Consider the following 16222-nt stretch of genomic DNA (forward strand, 5'->3'; position numbering starts at 1 on the left):
AACATATTTTGACAATTTTCGTGAACCTAAATTTTATTTAGGCTAACATTTTACTTTCTGATTTATCTGAGCTAATCTGAACTTAATTGGAGAAATACAGCACTGCATTGCCCTATGCACTCAAGATAAAAATGTCTTCCCAAACACTACTGACTCAACCCAACAGACCCTTATCTTATCTTCTGTTGACACACATTGATTAGTGCGTGAACCTGAACTCTATATGTTGTGTATATATTTTAGGTTATGTTGGTGGACGCCCCTTTATATGTGTGAGTAAACAGTAAAGTTAGCCTACATTCTCCATGTGGCATCATGTTGTATACGTCCTACATACTTTGTCTTAAAGGTTCTTTATTGGGATTGTGTACTTTATAGTAGAAAAAGGTTCTTTAGATTAGGTTCTTTTGGTTTTGGACCCTTTATTTTTAAGAGTGTAGCCCAATGACACACATTTTCTCTGAATGCATTGCTGAATGGAAACCGCATATAAGCACAGCCTTTGATGACTGATGACTTCCTTAAGTCAAAAAAGAGTACAAATATAAAGTAGTACAAAACTTTTGTCTGAAACATAATGTAATGGTAGCTTACTATGTCCTATGCATCTCGTATTCTCGTTTCCTCAGAACATATGTTCATGCGTCAGCGTGTTGACGTCATTGTCTCCCTGGCATAGGGTGAGAAATCATACGAGGTGGAAAGGAGGGGTTTGTACTAGATGAATGACTGTTTGAAAGGGGGTGGAGTATCTCTTCAATTACTACTACACCCGGCTGATAGCCTACAAGGATCGGTAGAAACACAGGTTGATTCCAGAGAAAACGGTTTACGCGAACAGGATTGGTGTTGTTGTTGTTTTTTTTGTTTTAAATCAAGCTGCTATATTTTTTTCTTCCTTTGTCAGTATCATTCAGTAACTGGGTTCATAGGAAAGCTGTAAACGATTTTAAACGTAAATCCTCAAGAACGAGATGGCAAGAGGGGAAGGCGCAGAGCAGTACTCTAATGCCAATCTTCTGCAAAAACCCAGCCCAGATGGAATCAAATTGGCAGCAAAGGTAAGAAACTGAAAATTATGAATGCTTTCATTCAGTTATAAGTTTATTAACAGCCCATATATTTCACATTCCCGTGGTTTCTTAGTTGAACAGCCACGTAGGAGTGGCTCGTGCTGATATACGTGTCATTATCGTCAGGTTAAATTGAGCGCGCACGCCCCGTCTGCATTGCTCGCGAAACGTTGAAATTAGTACGTTGCCATTATAATCAACGATTTTCACATGAATTCTTTTACTGATTGTTGGTTATACCACTAGAGTTGTGATTTTATCACATTTCATCGCTCGTTTACATAGTAGACCGGTGTCCGAGTTTGAAATGGAAGTAGCTGGCTGAATTCACCGCTGCTGTCTGTGAGAATAGCTCAATGTGCTTTTTTGTACTGAATTGAACGGAAGTAACGTTATTTTAAATTAAACGAGGGAGGAAAAAGTAAAAAAGAAAAATGTTAAATTTTCCCTTAAACCCAATAGGTCAAATAACTGTTAAATATAGTGAAACTAATTAAGAGAGGGGGAAATATTACAATTAAATAATTTTGTCATAGAATGGTTGATTCAGATTGGCTGACAGATAAGGTCTTGATTATTGTTCTATAAGTGCAGGAGTATGCAGCTCCATACCACTTCGCCAAGTTATTTAAATGATTTCAAAACAAAAGACTGACAATAATATAAATAAAAAATTTTGAAAACTTTTTTTTTTTTTTTTTTTTTTTCTTGTCCAAAAAGTGCATAGAAACATCTCAAGCTTTCAGTGCTTTTTGAATTATTGAAAATGAATGCACACCTCCACCTTAATGCTTCATTACTACTTTGGGGTTTGCATTGACTTTCAATAATTCAGTCGTCTGTTGCCAATTATTCCTTACTTAAAACTTTAAATATAGCAATTAGTCTACCAATCAACAAGGTAAACATTTTGAGTGTGTAACACAAAGCCTTAATTAACTGACCCCATATGAATCCAAGTCTAGATTACACATGCACAAATGCCACATCATCAGAATGAATAATCCATGCAACCTTAAATTTAAACAGTCATTTGATTTTATGAGGTTGGTATTATGTGATATGACTTTACTGCTGTAAAACAGGATATGCTTTTATTGCTAATGCAGATAAGCTAAATTAGTCATATAGTTGCTGCATACCAAAAAGGCTTTCTGGTAGCTCTTAGATGATCTCTCTGTCCTTATTTTGTGTAAATGTTTAAAACGCTATAATGTAAATTGAGGCTGGCTGGTGTCTTAATAGCTTATCCTGATCATTGCAAAGACGAAGGGGAACATGACTTTTTAGAGGATGGTATCGCAGTTCCTAGAAATGAATGATTGGTATCTTGAGGAAATGTCCTGTTCAACGGCAATATTTCACTGTTTAGTGTCATTACAACACCATTGAGTGTGTTTCTACATTTTACTTGACCTTATAGCAACTTTATTTACCCCAAAACTGTGTCTCGGCATCAAAAAACGAAGGCCGCATGTGGTCCAGAATTAATGAAAGCCCCTCTCACATAACATGCCAACAAATCCTCTATTAACAGTCCTTAGTGAAGTAGAATCTTCTGCAAATAATTGTTCTCTGTTTCTACTATAGCACTGTCAGTCAGTTGGGCCTTCCATACATATGACTGTAATCCAGTGTCTTCATTGACGTTGGAGTGTTAAGATTGTCCTAGTGTCCTTTAACATAAGTTAATGGTTTTATGGGAATACTATGTGCAATAAATCCAAAGGTAGTGACTTATGGTCCGCACATTGCAACTTTAATGGTTTATTTTTGGAGGATGCATGTGACAGACACTCAGCTGTTACTGACTAATGTATTTGAAGTTACCAAACTGACTGAAAATCACACCCTCACATTACTCGATAAATTACTTAATAATTGATCCCAGTGACTACCTCTGAGTCTCTTGAAAAATGCTGATCTGCCGTGAGTTGATGTGCTGATGTTAATCGCAGAACGCTGCCTATCTCATCTGATGTTTTCAGTGGGATTTCTTGCTTGAGGGCTCATATCTTGACCCAAATATTAGAAGCTACATGGTTGTATGTGGAATGAGGTTATGTTTGGATTAGGACCAAACAGCAAGTCAAGCAGAAATGCATAGTATTAGCATAATTAATCCAGGCGCTTGTCTCAGAGTGGAAACCCTAGCCATTCAACAACTTAAGCCAAATTACAAGCGTGTCTGGCCATAGGCTCACTATTTACACCACAATTGGGTTCATTTAAATCCCAATGGAGAGACTCAGTACTATGAACTTTATTCTGCATCCCTACTATGTTTTGAATTATTTGGAGTTTTTCCTTTATGAACATCTTGTTTGTTCTTCTTTTTAAAAATAGCGTGAATCAAAAGGCCGGTTGTCGGTGTGCAACAAGCTGTGTTATGCTGTTGGAGGAGCACCATATCAGATAACAGGATGTGCAATCGGCTTCTTCCTTCAGATCTACCTGCTGGACGTTGCTTTGGTGAGTAGAGCTCTGTGTGATTGATTTTTACTTAATATCATAATCATATGGATTGATCAACTGATTTATCAAACTGTGAGTTGATACATTTTGAATTAAATTGTCTGTACTTAACATTTTCATGGCATTTTTTTGTCCCATTACTTTTTTTTTTCTTAAAACCTTTTATTTACTTTCAACAAACTATTATCTAACATAAAGTTAGCTTGAATATAACTAGTTTATTTATTTCACTGCATTCATCAAAAAAAAACAAATAGAAAACTAGGGCATAATAATATTTAGTTGACCTCCTTAAACTGACATTTTCTGAAGATGAGCTACCTTACACTGAACATTTTGTTTTTAAAATGAGGCCATATTTTGTACCTTGCATGTGTGGAAAGGGCCTCATAACAGAAGATCAGATTGACTTGTAGAATGTAGAATCTGATTGTGATCCTCAGGGGGCATTGGGTTTCTTTACAACCCCTGGTCACATAGTCCGAGACGACAAGTACAGTCACAAAGGAGGAATTGTACTGGAAAATGAATGGTTTTGCAAAGGTCTTTTATGCCATTAACTTTTGGGGGGCTACTGTAGTCTTGGCAGGCTGATTGGCCAGATTAAAGAGTCTGAATAGGATTGTTATAATAGCCTTCAGTGTTTATCATGTAACTACGGACTACAGTAGACAGGTTCCCAGTGTGAGTTCTGGTAATGTGTTTAATCCCATAATTAACAGTTATTCCTACAATGCACAATGTCAGCATGAAGCAGTTAGTCTTTTCAACATTTCAGAGTCTTCCAGCAGTTTTAGAACTGTTGTACTAGAAGTGAAGCTATAATTCCATTTGCTTGTCATGTGGTTTATGATCTCATGTGTCTCAAGGTCATTGGACAGGCCCCATGTGCTCCTCCTGAACTTTATAAGAAGTTATGGTTCACACGCTGCCTAGCTCTCTAAAGAGCTTGTAGATTTATTGTGAGAAGTCATATCTTCAGCTGATATATAGTGGTGCATATCTTTTCTTTAATACCAAGATAGATTTTTTTTTTTTTTTTTTTTCAAATAAACTATGTTAATGTAATATTACAGAGCTTTTTACTATTTAAAAATGTAAAGTTGTTCAAGGGCTGAAGTCTTTCCATGTTATTTTATTATTTTTTTATTAATCTTTCATGTTGTTATTTCACCTGTTAGTTTGAGTTATCATTTATTCCATTATAATGCCGAATAAGTTTGTGGAAAAATCTCAACCAGTGATGTGTGTTTTAAGGTGATGACATGTTGATCTTTCTCTTTTTCTCGATAGTTGGACCCATTTTATGCCTCCATCATCTTGTTTGTGGGTCGAGCGTGGGATGCTATCACGGACCCAACTGTGGGTTTTCTGGTCAGCCGGAGTCCCTGGACTAGATTTGGACGAATGATGCCCTGGTATGTCTTTCTTCACCTTAGTTTAGTTTAATTGGATTTCTCAAATGCTTTACTGTGCACGTATGTGTGAAGCCATACCTTGATGTTAAACTATGTGACACATTGAACAAGAATGAACAAGAATAAAAACTTGTTTAAATAGCATGTTGACTGTAGTAACTTTCTGCCCTTCTTGGGCAAATTAGTTTCACAATTCTACCCTCTACTAACTCAGTGGCCTCCTTTGTTGCATTTAAAATACGTCTCAAATGAATCTCTCTGGTCCGTCATTTGCTTTGTCTTCTGACCCATTTCTTTGTTGTTGTGAAATATTAGGAGGTGTAGTTTAAAAGTGAGAGAGCCAAGCGTGCCTGGTGATGTTTCTAAGTGAGAGGACGCTTGTGGGCTAAGGAAAGCCCCCTGAGCTCATGGGGGGTTTAGGGGCGTGATGGGCAGGGGGTTGGATCACCACAGTAGCTTTGCCTTTGGCCAATTTGCATTTCAGCCGACCAATCTGATTTAATCTACATCACATGCATGACTAAACCACTTTATCAGTGTCCTGACAAGAAACATTTGCCATTCAACAACACAAAATTAGTTAAATGCTTTTCTTTCTCAACTAGTGTTACAGAATTTTATTATATATGGAGGCAAATACGCTTAAGAAACCAGTATTTGGTCCCAAACTAACTACTGAGTGACCGCATAATCTAGGCTAAAATTTAACTCAACCCTGTTACTCATTTTTGTGTAGTTAAGTGTGTGCATTTCTGTTTATAATAATATTACAAGTGTAATATTACTTCTAGCAAAAACAAAATCGCAGTATTTAGACATGTCCTGAATGTTGGTAATTTGGTAACATTATCTGTAATGACATTGATGCTTATTGAGGTGTCTGCTTGTGTGGTTCTCTACACATTGAAGGCTTTCTGGGTTTGTGAAAGTCTTGTTGGGTTTACACAGAGAGGAAAAAGGGTTTGAAGCAAATTACCAAATTAAAGCTATTTTCCCAAGGTGTTCAAAAGGAAATAAGTCTAACGCTGTCTAAGATTGTACAGAATTTCACTTTCTCAGTCTTATTTTTTCATGTCGCCACGCTTCTTCAAGCCCTTAGAATTAGGAGGTCAGTCATTGTATGAGTAACTGGAAAACCACTCTGAGGAAATGCTAAGAACAGGGGGTTGGGCTGAGGAATGTGCATCTCCATTCTAACTGGACACAGGGCATGTTAAGGAATCTGGTAGGTAGCTGGTGAGAAAGTTCTGCTTTAATGAGCTCAGTTCAGTGACATTGAATCTGAGCAAGATGGTTGTATCCTCTCAGGATGGTGTCATTAGAACATCCCTTGTGACGCCCAGATCTGTGCTGTGAGACATGAGACAGGTTTGTTTGGTATAGTTAGGGGGACATGTGTGAGAAAGGAGACTTTTTTTTTTTTTTTTTTTTTTTTTTCTGCTAAGTACCCCCGTGGAGAATCATATGGACCACAAGCCTGTATAATTGAATTTTCGCAATGCTTGATCACACGCATTATTAATAGTCACAAGCATGTGAGTTAAGCTATCATAATCCTGGTTGGGAATTCATTACAAGGGTTAGTCACAGTTTCAGTGGTAAATGATGAAATGACATGAGTTGGAATACTGTAAAGAAAATGTCAATATTTGAAAACATGTAAGTCTTTAATAAACCACAAATGATTATCAGAGCACCATGAACCTAAAAAAAAAAAAAAAAGAATTATCAGGTGTAGTTCAGCAAATGGCATGAATAAAGAGACATTTGTCTCGTGTTCCAGGCTCAGGCGGAAGAAATTCCTTTTTCGTTCGTGCTGCATGCCTTGGGGGCTGGGAGATATATGCAAATTGCGGCTCATGAGTGGTCCAACCCACAACACACCACCTCTGTCATCCAATCAGAATGAAGGAAGGCAGACCAGCACTGCCTCAAAGTCTAAAGGCGGCATACAGAGCGCTGTGGGGTTATTTTAGTTCAAATGCCGGCCTTGCTGGTACAGTGAGATTTGTTACTATTTTAAACTGCTAACTAGCTGCACCTTTTTGCTTCATGTGTGCACTTGAACATTTTTTCAGTCAAGTCTTTTCTTGCTTTTTGATTTAATATTTTAATTAAATACAAATTTATTCAAGATACTCTTGAGAAATGTAAAATATATGCAGTAAATTTTCATAACATGTTTTACTAGAATTAAGAGATTGAATAATAGTATTATACTGTAATATTATTGTAAATAGCTGTCTTAAGTTTTAAGTTTTTTGTTGTTTTTAGTTCCCAAGATATTAGTCTATGCACTCTTATAACCTTCAATCCAACAAACTCAGTCCACTCTTTTGGCATATTAGGTTTTTGTATTGACAAATATTTATTTGTTTAGTGCAGGCCAAGTCTAATGTCTCATATGAATGTTGGCAGGGTGAACTTTTTATAATGTTACCTTTGATAATTATAATTTGTTTATCATTTAACCATATTTTGCTTTTAAAAAAGGCTAAAATGCTCGTTTTTGCACATGCATGATGACAATAGTATCATTGAAAACATTTGAGCTTATTTGAAATGCATATTTGTGCATCATTCTGAAGTTATTTGTGCATTAAAGGAAGTAACATACCTCAAGTATCAAAACTCACCACAGTGCCTTGCTAAACTAGAAACGTAACCCAAACAGGTTCCATGCAGAACGCAGGGTAAAAATCTGTAGAATGGCTTTAGTACTACATGTTTGAGTACTGCAGTCTAATTGGTAACTGAAAGCATTACAGAATTACCCAAAATATTTAATAAACATACAGCAAGGGGGTGGAGAGGGGGGCGGAACGTACCAACTGAATACAAACATTCACATTCTGCGTAAATCACTGTAATTCTGTGGGCTCCTATTCTATGAAGGTCTCAATAAAAACTGCCAAGTGAGGCGCCGCTTTTTCCATAAACGTTTGTTTGGAAATAATGTCAGGTTTTACTACTCGTTATGTTGAATCACTCTACCAGGAAAACAGTGTGGCACCATTCAGTTGAATGATGCTTAAATGGTATTTTACAGAAATGACAGATGCTGTAAGACCAGACCCTGTATTTCTGCCTAAGCACCCTGTTCGCTGAACAGAGACAGGAAGTTATCCAATCAGTTCTTTCATCTCTCCATGTTCAGCAGCTTGTGATAACATCATAGCTTTTAGTCATAGAAAAGAGGGAACGGAAATGACACGTGGTGCTTGACAAGTGACGTAACACCTCACTTAATGTACTTCAGCTATGTGAATTCCAAAACTGTTTGTCATGCGGAACCAGAATACCAATCCTGTAGTTTTTATTACTAATGTCATATATTTTTCACACAGGATCATTCTCTCTACCCCATTTGCTGTGCTGTGCTATTTCCTCATCTGGTACGTGCCGTCTGTTGAGCAAGGCAAGGTTGTCTGGTACCTGATCTTCTACTGCTCCTTCCAAACATTACAGACAGTGAGTAACCATTTTATACGACCATAATTTGTAGCCTGTGTGATTTTGTGTAAATTTCCTCTGACCATTTGCCATCTTCTGTTTCCCAAAAAACAGTGCTTCCATGTACCGTACTCTGCTCTTACCATGTTCATCAGCACTGAACAAAAAGAAAGGGATTCGGCCACAGCCTACCGTGAGTTTTAAAGCATCTACAGCTAGCTATGTCGTCTGTTTCCCATTTGCACAACTAATGCTAATCTGTTATCTCAGGAATGACTGTTGAGGTTTTGGGCACACTCATTGGCACTGCTGTTCAAGGTCAGATTGTGGGAATGGCTAACGCTCCCTGTATCAGTTCTGGAGAGGATCTGAACTCCACAGATCTACAGGTGACTCCCGAGGTCAACATCACCGAGCCTCATGTTTCACTAGAGCACCTGGTAAGGATTTTTTTTTTTTGGGAGGGGGGGGTTGACTATTAAAATTCTTGTTACATTGGTATTAAATGCCTGATCTCTTATGGTTCCCACAGAGAAATGCTTATATGATCGCGTCTGGTGTCATCTGCTCCATTTATGTCATCTGTGCCGTGGTCTTGTTCCTTGGTGTGAAAGAACAAAAAGGTAAGTGCTTGTACAATTGTAAAGATCCGACAGTTTCAGAAATGAATTTTTCTGCTTTTGATGTAATTAAACTTAAAAAAAAAAAAAAAAAAAAAGTCTCTAATGGCAAGGCTGCATTTATTTGGTCAGTAATATTGTGAAATATTTTTACAAATTAAAAGAAATGTTTTCTATTTTAACATGTAATTTATTCCTGTGGTGCAAAGCTGAATTTTCAGCTGCCATTACTCCAGTCTTCAGTGTCACATGATCCTTCATAAATCATTCTAAAATGCTGATTTGCTGCTCAAGAAGCATTTCTTATAATTATCAATGTTGAAAACAGTGGTGCTGCTCAATATTTTTTGGAAATCTTTGATGAATAGAAAAACTTTTAACAGTGTAAAAGACTTTACTGTCACTTTTAATCAAATTATAATGCATCCTTGCTGAATAATGCATCTTACTGACCCCAAACTTTTGAATGGTATTGTAGATTCTTTTTTAAAGACCCCATAAAATCAAAATTGAATTCTTACTTTTAAGCTTTTAGTCCATGTCTGTTAGTTGTGAGATCTTCTAATATGATAAATGTTGACAAAATTAACCTTTTGTATAGATATACACATTTAAACTTTATGAAAACCATTAATGCAGGAAATCGATTTAAAAAAAAAAAAAAAAAAAAAAAAACACACACAAACAAACCAGCCAACGTCATGGCTGTGTAACAACTGTAAAGCCTATTGGCTGTTTTTGTTTGTTTGTTTTTTAAATGGGGAATGCACCTTTCAACATATCTGGCCCAAACTTCCTGTTTCAAAATGAAATGTGTGTACTGTGCTCACCAAGCAGTCTCTTGCGCTTGATTGCAGTTGTTCCCGGGGCTTTTCTACACTGCTCAGGTTACTTTGAGTACTTTAAGCAGAGCTCAGCTGGTCCCAGGGAAATGCCAATGAATAAGCTTAGCAGGGTGATTAGCTTTCACAGCACAGAGAGGTGTCTAAATGTGGCGCATGGTAAAAGAAGGTCATTATTGGTGTTCTCCAAAGTAGTTTATTTTGAACCAAAATATTGAGCCTTAACAAGCAGGACTTTGTAGTGAGACTGTTGTGGGGAAAGACATGCACAGTCCTGACTTATCATCCCTCATTCTCATGAAAGAGTACAAGCGATTAAATAACATTCTTTTCCTAGGCGGCTTATTTTGGCAGCTGATCAACGTGTACAGGTTGTTTACACCAATTCTCTTTAGTAGGCTAACACCTGAAAAATTGGTTGGGAATAGTTAATTTACAGCAAGCTTAGTCTTGTTGATTGCATTTTTTGCGACACCATTAATTGCCATTTGTTTGATTTAGTGGCACTTTCCATCATCTCACCTTGCCTCTCTCTTCTTTTTGACAGAGACCTGCAGGGTTAGGTCTGAGCCCATGTCATTTTTCCAGGGCATTCGTATGGTAATGGGCCACGGTCCATATGCCAAACTGGTCATGGGCTTCCTCTTCACCTCTCTGGCCTTTATGGTGAGTCCTTGTGCAAATGATTTAGGTTGTGCCATGGTCATCAGCAGCCATTTTGGTTGTTTAAACAGTGACTGCCATAGACGAGCACTGTTGCATTTATCAAACTCTTTATTTGTTATGTTTTGCTAATGTGTCTTACTATGCAGCTTATGTTGTCTATACATATTTTTTGCAGTTTCTAGAGGGAAACTTTGCACTGTTCTGTAGCTACACCCTGGGCTTTAGAAACGACTTCCAAAACATCCTGCTTGTCATTATGGTAAGCATTATAAAGGGCACAGTCTTTTAAAATGTGTTTTGAATGTGCTTTTTGAATGCTAGAAGACTATAAAGACTCTATATGGTCTGTAAAGATAGAGGAGGTGCCAATGTGTAGTGATTAAAAGTGACATTTTGACTGAGAAGTGTACAAAAGGAAATTACTTAATATGGGTCTATTATGGTCTGTTATATAATGCAATTGTTATTTGCTTTATACAAGATCTATTTGGACTGTCTATCTGAACAGAATAGTATTTTCATTATTGCCATCCTAACCAACTCACAACTTGCTGTTTTACCCTCAATATCGTAGAAAAGTTGTCACTATCAGGAGTATTGGAAACCAGATTATTGTTTGAGGAAGAAAAAGATGTTCATCAAGTTATAGAGATCAAGAATGTCTTGTTCTTGTGCTTTTGTCCTTGATTGGAAGGTTCAAAACCCAGATACATCAAGAATTCATGTTCAATATGAATAGAACGAAGCATGAATAGAACGTTTTCAGGCATTGTCCTAAATATGACATACAAGACAACATTCCAGTGTTATTGTCAGAAAGATTTCTTGTCAGGAAGCATTCTTGGGAACCTGTATGAATACAAAGATATCTACTTTGTCAGATACAAAATCTCAGCTAAAGCTTTGTTTATGCACATTATCTGTCTTGCAGTGCAGTGCATTAACTGTAGCTTTTTTTAAAACCATAAAAAGTAATTTGAATAGAACTTGATGTGTTTTAAACTTAATTTTCAAGAGATTTTATCTTCTTTTTTCATCCAGCACACTCACTGAGCCAATTCTATTTACATTTCCTCCATTTTAGCTCTCTGCCACACTTGCCATCCCATTTTGGCAATGGTTCCTCACGAAATTTGGCAAGAAGACTGCTGTGTATATTGGGACTACAGTAAGTATTGGGAGTGGCACACAAACCTTTAGTTAATTAAACTTACTGAACTACAGCGTCTATCATCTAATGAATACTTTTTGATTCCAGTTACTGACTGTTTAAATTCTCTTTGCAGTCTGTGGTGCCTTTCCTGATCTCTGTAGTCTTGGTGCCAAGCAGTCTTATTGTGACGTACGTTGCATCTTTTGCTGCTGGAGTCAGCGTTGCAGCGGCCTTCCTCCTGCCCTGGTGAGCACCCTTATGATTATAAAATACTAGAGGTGTGACATGACACTTAGCTCACAAGACAAGATGAGACACGAGATTGGGTTCATGAGAACAAGATGAGATTTTTGCACCGTATTTTTAAGAAATTCTCAGTGACAAAATTAATGATTGGAAAATGGCTGGAGGTGCATTTTGAAATGTTTTAACTAATCATATATGCCATTTCAGTTCTAATTTCTGAGTATGAATTATCATATGCATTGAAAGATAACAATTTACAAGCACTCTAAAAGGTTTTGCCACAAACTCTGAAACACTGACTGGTTTCTCTCCTGTATGATTTCGCATTAGTCTCTTCAGACCTTACTGTACATGAATTGAGCTTCCAGAACTTCTGATTGAGGCTGTGTGACCTCCTAATTGAACCCCTTTCCACAAATTGAACATAGTAATAAAAACAGTATAAATAACAAAAATAAATAAGTTTTTTTTCTTAGTCTTATTAAGTGCAAACAGTAAGTGCAACCATAATCAAAGTACTCTCTCAATATTCAAAGTGCAAACCAAAACCAGGGCTAAGAGGTGGTTACAACTACACACCTGATAGGTTTGATATTGGGAGGTTTGATAATGATATTGCATGTAGTCTAATTTGCAATCATCAGGGACGCTTGCGTTTTACTTTCACTTTCGAATTCGTGATCGCACATGCTCTGTGAATAGGGAGCAGTGGTGCTGAGCGCGCATTCTACAAGATAAGACATTTATCAGACGATTAGGCTCTGTTGCGCAACGAATCCTCTGCCATGGTCTTGTCAGTCATCTTGTCTTACTCTCGTCACGCGATTAGTGAACTGTGATTTCTGCTGCACTGTGTGCAACTCTGCAGCTTGTGCTGGATGAGCAGAGCAGATGTTTACAATTAAAGCAACTGTTATCCAACTGAATGGTTTTTATTTCTATAAAAAAAGCAAAGCGACAGTGGAGGCGGTGCCGCGGTAGGCACCGTAATGTAATGTAAACTTAGCGGTGGCATATTCTATGCTAATTTCACCCTCACGCTCCATCATGGCGATATCGCGAGACAGCTGTTCGCCTCGATGAGAAATCTCGTCACATTTTAATATAGTGTCACACCCATATAAAATAAACAGTGTATGTGTACGCTTCCAAATTTGATGTACAGTATTCATGTGTTTTCCTGTGTTCAGGTCCATGCTTCCCGACGTTGTGGATGACTTTAAAGTCCAAAATCCTGAATCTCAGGGCCATGAAGCCATATTCTACTCCTTCTATGTGTTCTTCACCAAGTTTGCGTCTGGAGTCTCCTTGGGGGTCTCAACTCTTAGTCTTGAGTAAGTTTCCACAAACACATCCATGGTCTTGTACACGAAATCCTATTTGAAACCATCTACTGTAGACTTGTAAAGTTGGATTAGAGTCTGCATGATCCAATAAGCCTGGCTTTTTGTTTTACTTTTACTGTATGAGAATCAGTCTGGCCTCCTGACCTTCTTCAGATATAATGCGATTAGTACCTCTCTTATGGGTCTTTTAGCTTTGGAGACTGTGACCGCATAGGACAGTGTTTCATGTGAGATTCAGTGATCAGTCATGAGGTTGGATTTATCTGAATGAACATTAATAGCATGCTAATCTCTCGTTTCTTGCTCTTTGAAACAGTTTTGCCGGCTATGTGACGAGAGGTTGCACGCAACCCGCCGAGGTCGATTTAACCCTGAAGATCCTGGTGTCTGCTGCTCCAATAATTTTGATCATTATCGGGCTGCTAATATTCATCTCCTATCCCATTGACGAGGAAAAGCGACAAGGCAACCGCAAACTTCTTAATGAACAACGGTAAAACCACCTATTGGTTTTTTTTTTTTTTTTTTTTAAACAGTCTTCCAGTCACGTCTTGCTTAAAGAAGCTAAGCCAGCTCAACATTCTTGAAATCTTTAAATTAACATGGTACTTTTAAAACTCTAAAGCTGATTAAATAGCATTCTTGTGCTTCTTTACAATATTTTTGGCTGTGACCCATTGATTTTTACCTAACATTGTCCTGCGTGACTCTTTTTTTTCAGAGAAAATGAGATCGACTCAGAAGCAGACTCCACTGAGAACAATGTGGTTTAACAGGACATTGTGCCATTTGCGATCGGACCAACAGAGCCAAAACAAACCGAGCGGATGCTTTGAACCAACCGTGCTGCCTTCTGGCTGAAAACTTTCACCAATATCACGCCTACACAACAGCGTATCAACTTGAAACGTAGCCTTTGCCAGCTCAAGTTCAAAGTTCCTTGCCATTTCCAGTTGCAAGTGCTAATGGACGCTAGAAATGTTTCTCGGAGTTGCACAAAACCGAAGGGCGGGCTTGTGTGTTACCAGTATTTGTGCTGCTCTCTGGCATAGGATCTCAAAGCAGTGTCCAAAAACAGCCAGCTTTTGATGAGCAAACATCTATACTGCACTAAAAAAAAAATGATCTGAGGTGGGACATGTCTACCGTAAGAAGAAACTTGAAACATTTAGGAAGGTTTTTAGGTGCTAAAACCAAAAATGGATTTCAATCATGATTGAAAGGCACATTTTGGGATGAATATCTGTGAAACTGTACGCTACGCAAGTAATGTTTATATGTAATTTAATATTTATAATTACTTTTTGTGCATCTAACTGATTAAGCAAACTTGAAACCATGAGACCTAAGTGGGGTTTGATTACATCAAACCTTAGTATTGCGCACAAAGGGTTATTGTTTATTTCTTGTATTACTTTTCTCCACGCACCCCTTCTATTATGTTCCTTTTTATCTGTTTCCACTCTTTTGGGGCATACAAAGCTCTTTTAGAGGGATGCGCTGAGGGATAAACTTACAAATTTGATCCCTCTGCTTCAGATCAGAAGATTTTGTTCACTTAAGTTCTGGAAGTGTGAATGAAACGTACTGCTGACAACTGAGGCAATGAACTAGCAATGGGGTTGTATGGGGTTAAAATGTATGATCAATTGCTTCTGGTGTGAGATAAGGAAGATTATTTAAGTATTTATTACTTTTGTTTTAAATCATATGTTGATTTGATTATGTATGTTTCTCCCCTCTTCCTTAATTTAACTTGTTTAAGGGCCTCAGTCAGTAAAATAAGGGCAATTAAAATAGTTGTCACTGCTGAATGATATCTAATATGCAGTTAATTCCTATGGAAAAGCCAATCAATGTGTTTTACAGGTGATATTGCTGTTTGTTTAGCTGTTAATCTGATTTCTGGTCTGTTTACTTTGTGTCAGTGTCCTTTTGTTTGTCCATATAGAAGTTGTCTTAGAAGTACCCTAATTGTATAGTAATAATTAATGTCAGTTCTCTGCCTGTAACTTCTGTCGGTGATTTGAATGCCAAGTGTTTCCATATCATGTGATGTGATATATGTACATAGACCATATGAAAATATGGACTTTTCATTTTCTATTTGGGGAAAATGGAATTGCTTGTAAATAACATTTGTTTAAAGTGCTGTATGTTATACATATGTACATATGATGATGCACAACGGTTTTCTAACACCTGTCAATTTTGTATCGATGCATCTGTAACATTTCCTGTTCTCATTAACACCAGTTTGTGGTTAAATGTTGAGGTTTCCATATCCTGGTATCAAATTAGTTACTGTGTATAATAAATGTGCTGATGTTTGTACATAGATTTTTTTTTTTTTTTTTTTGGATGGAATTGTTATAAATGTACATGTGTGTAGTTATTTAAAAGAAATAATGTTACAAAATTTGAAAGTATGTTTGTTAATAAACTCTAATACTGAAGAATCATCATTTGCTTTTTTCTTCATGATTACACCTGACCTAAGCCCTCTTTTATAATAAAGTTTGAAAACGCATACAGAGAGATTTCTCTGTAATTTTTCAGTGTGACAATGACAATTTTATCTATTTATTTGACAAATCGTACGAATCCTCGAAATCGGCAACCTTTAAATCGCAAAATTAGATTTGTAGGTTAGGATTCTAATACTTATACAGATCCACCAAAGTGTCATTATTCCGTTATAAATTGTCAATATTGGTTATGAAAGACATGGTACTGCGTTACCTGTTACTTTTTAAAGTGCCGGTCAGTAATCCTAAAAATATTTTAATTCAAAAAAGAATGAAAAAAAAAAAAAGAAGTCATGAACGTTTATAATGTGGCTCTGTGTAGGAGCGCCCCCTGATGGAAATAACCAGCTATTTTGCAATGGATCGCAGTTCGGTGTTCTTCAGTCGATTACTCTTCCTGTT

The 16222-nt window shown here is 37.1% G+C and overlaps 1 protein-coding gene across 1 annotated transcript; it reads left to right on the plus strand.

Moving 5' to 3' along the window:
* The first annotated feature begins 743 nt into the window (after positions 1-743).
* mfsd2ab (MFSD2 lysolipid transporter A, lysophospholipid b) lies at positions 744-15754 on the plus strand. The gene is made up of 14 exons (XM_051872504.1): positions 744-1061; positions 3420-3545; positions 4842-4966; positions 8314-8437; positions 8534-8612; positions 8690-8859; positions 8952-9042; positions 10429-10547; positions 10723-10806; positions 11632-11715; positions 11834-11946; positions 13137-13280; positions 13609-13785; positions 14014-15754. Exons 1-14 carry the CDS (start codon positions 975-977, stop codon positions 14063-14065), a joined length of 1575 nt encoding a protein of 524 aa, XP_051728464.1. The 5' UTR covers positions 744-974; the 3' UTR covers positions 14066-15754.
* The last annotated feature ends 468 nt before the right edge of the window (positions 15755-16222 follow it).

Source organism: Ctenopharyngodon idella, chromosome 19 (assembly GCF_019924925.1).
Source record: "Ctenopharyngodon idella isolate HZGC_01 chromosome 19, HZGC01, whole genome shotgun sequence".
Classification (NCBI taxonomy): domain Eukaryota; kingdom Metazoa; phylum Chordata; class Actinopteri; order Cypriniformes; family Xenocyprididae; genus Ctenopharyngodon; species Ctenopharyngodon idella.

Excerpts from the sequence above, each read along its gene's own strand:
- mfsd2ab (XM_051872504.1), top strand. The coding sequence starts at position 975 with ATGGCAAGAGGGGAAGGCGCAGAGCAGTACTCTAATGCCAATCTTCTG. Across the intron at positions 8,613-8,689 it reads GGATTCGGCCACAGCCTACC|GAATGACTGTTGAGGTTTTG; the intron begins GTGAGTTTTAAA and ends CTGTTATCTCAG. Across the intron at positions 11,947-13,136 it reads GCGGCCTTCCTCCTGCCCTG|GTCCATGCTTCCCGACGTTG; the intron begins GTGAGCACCCTT and ends TCCTGTGTTCAG.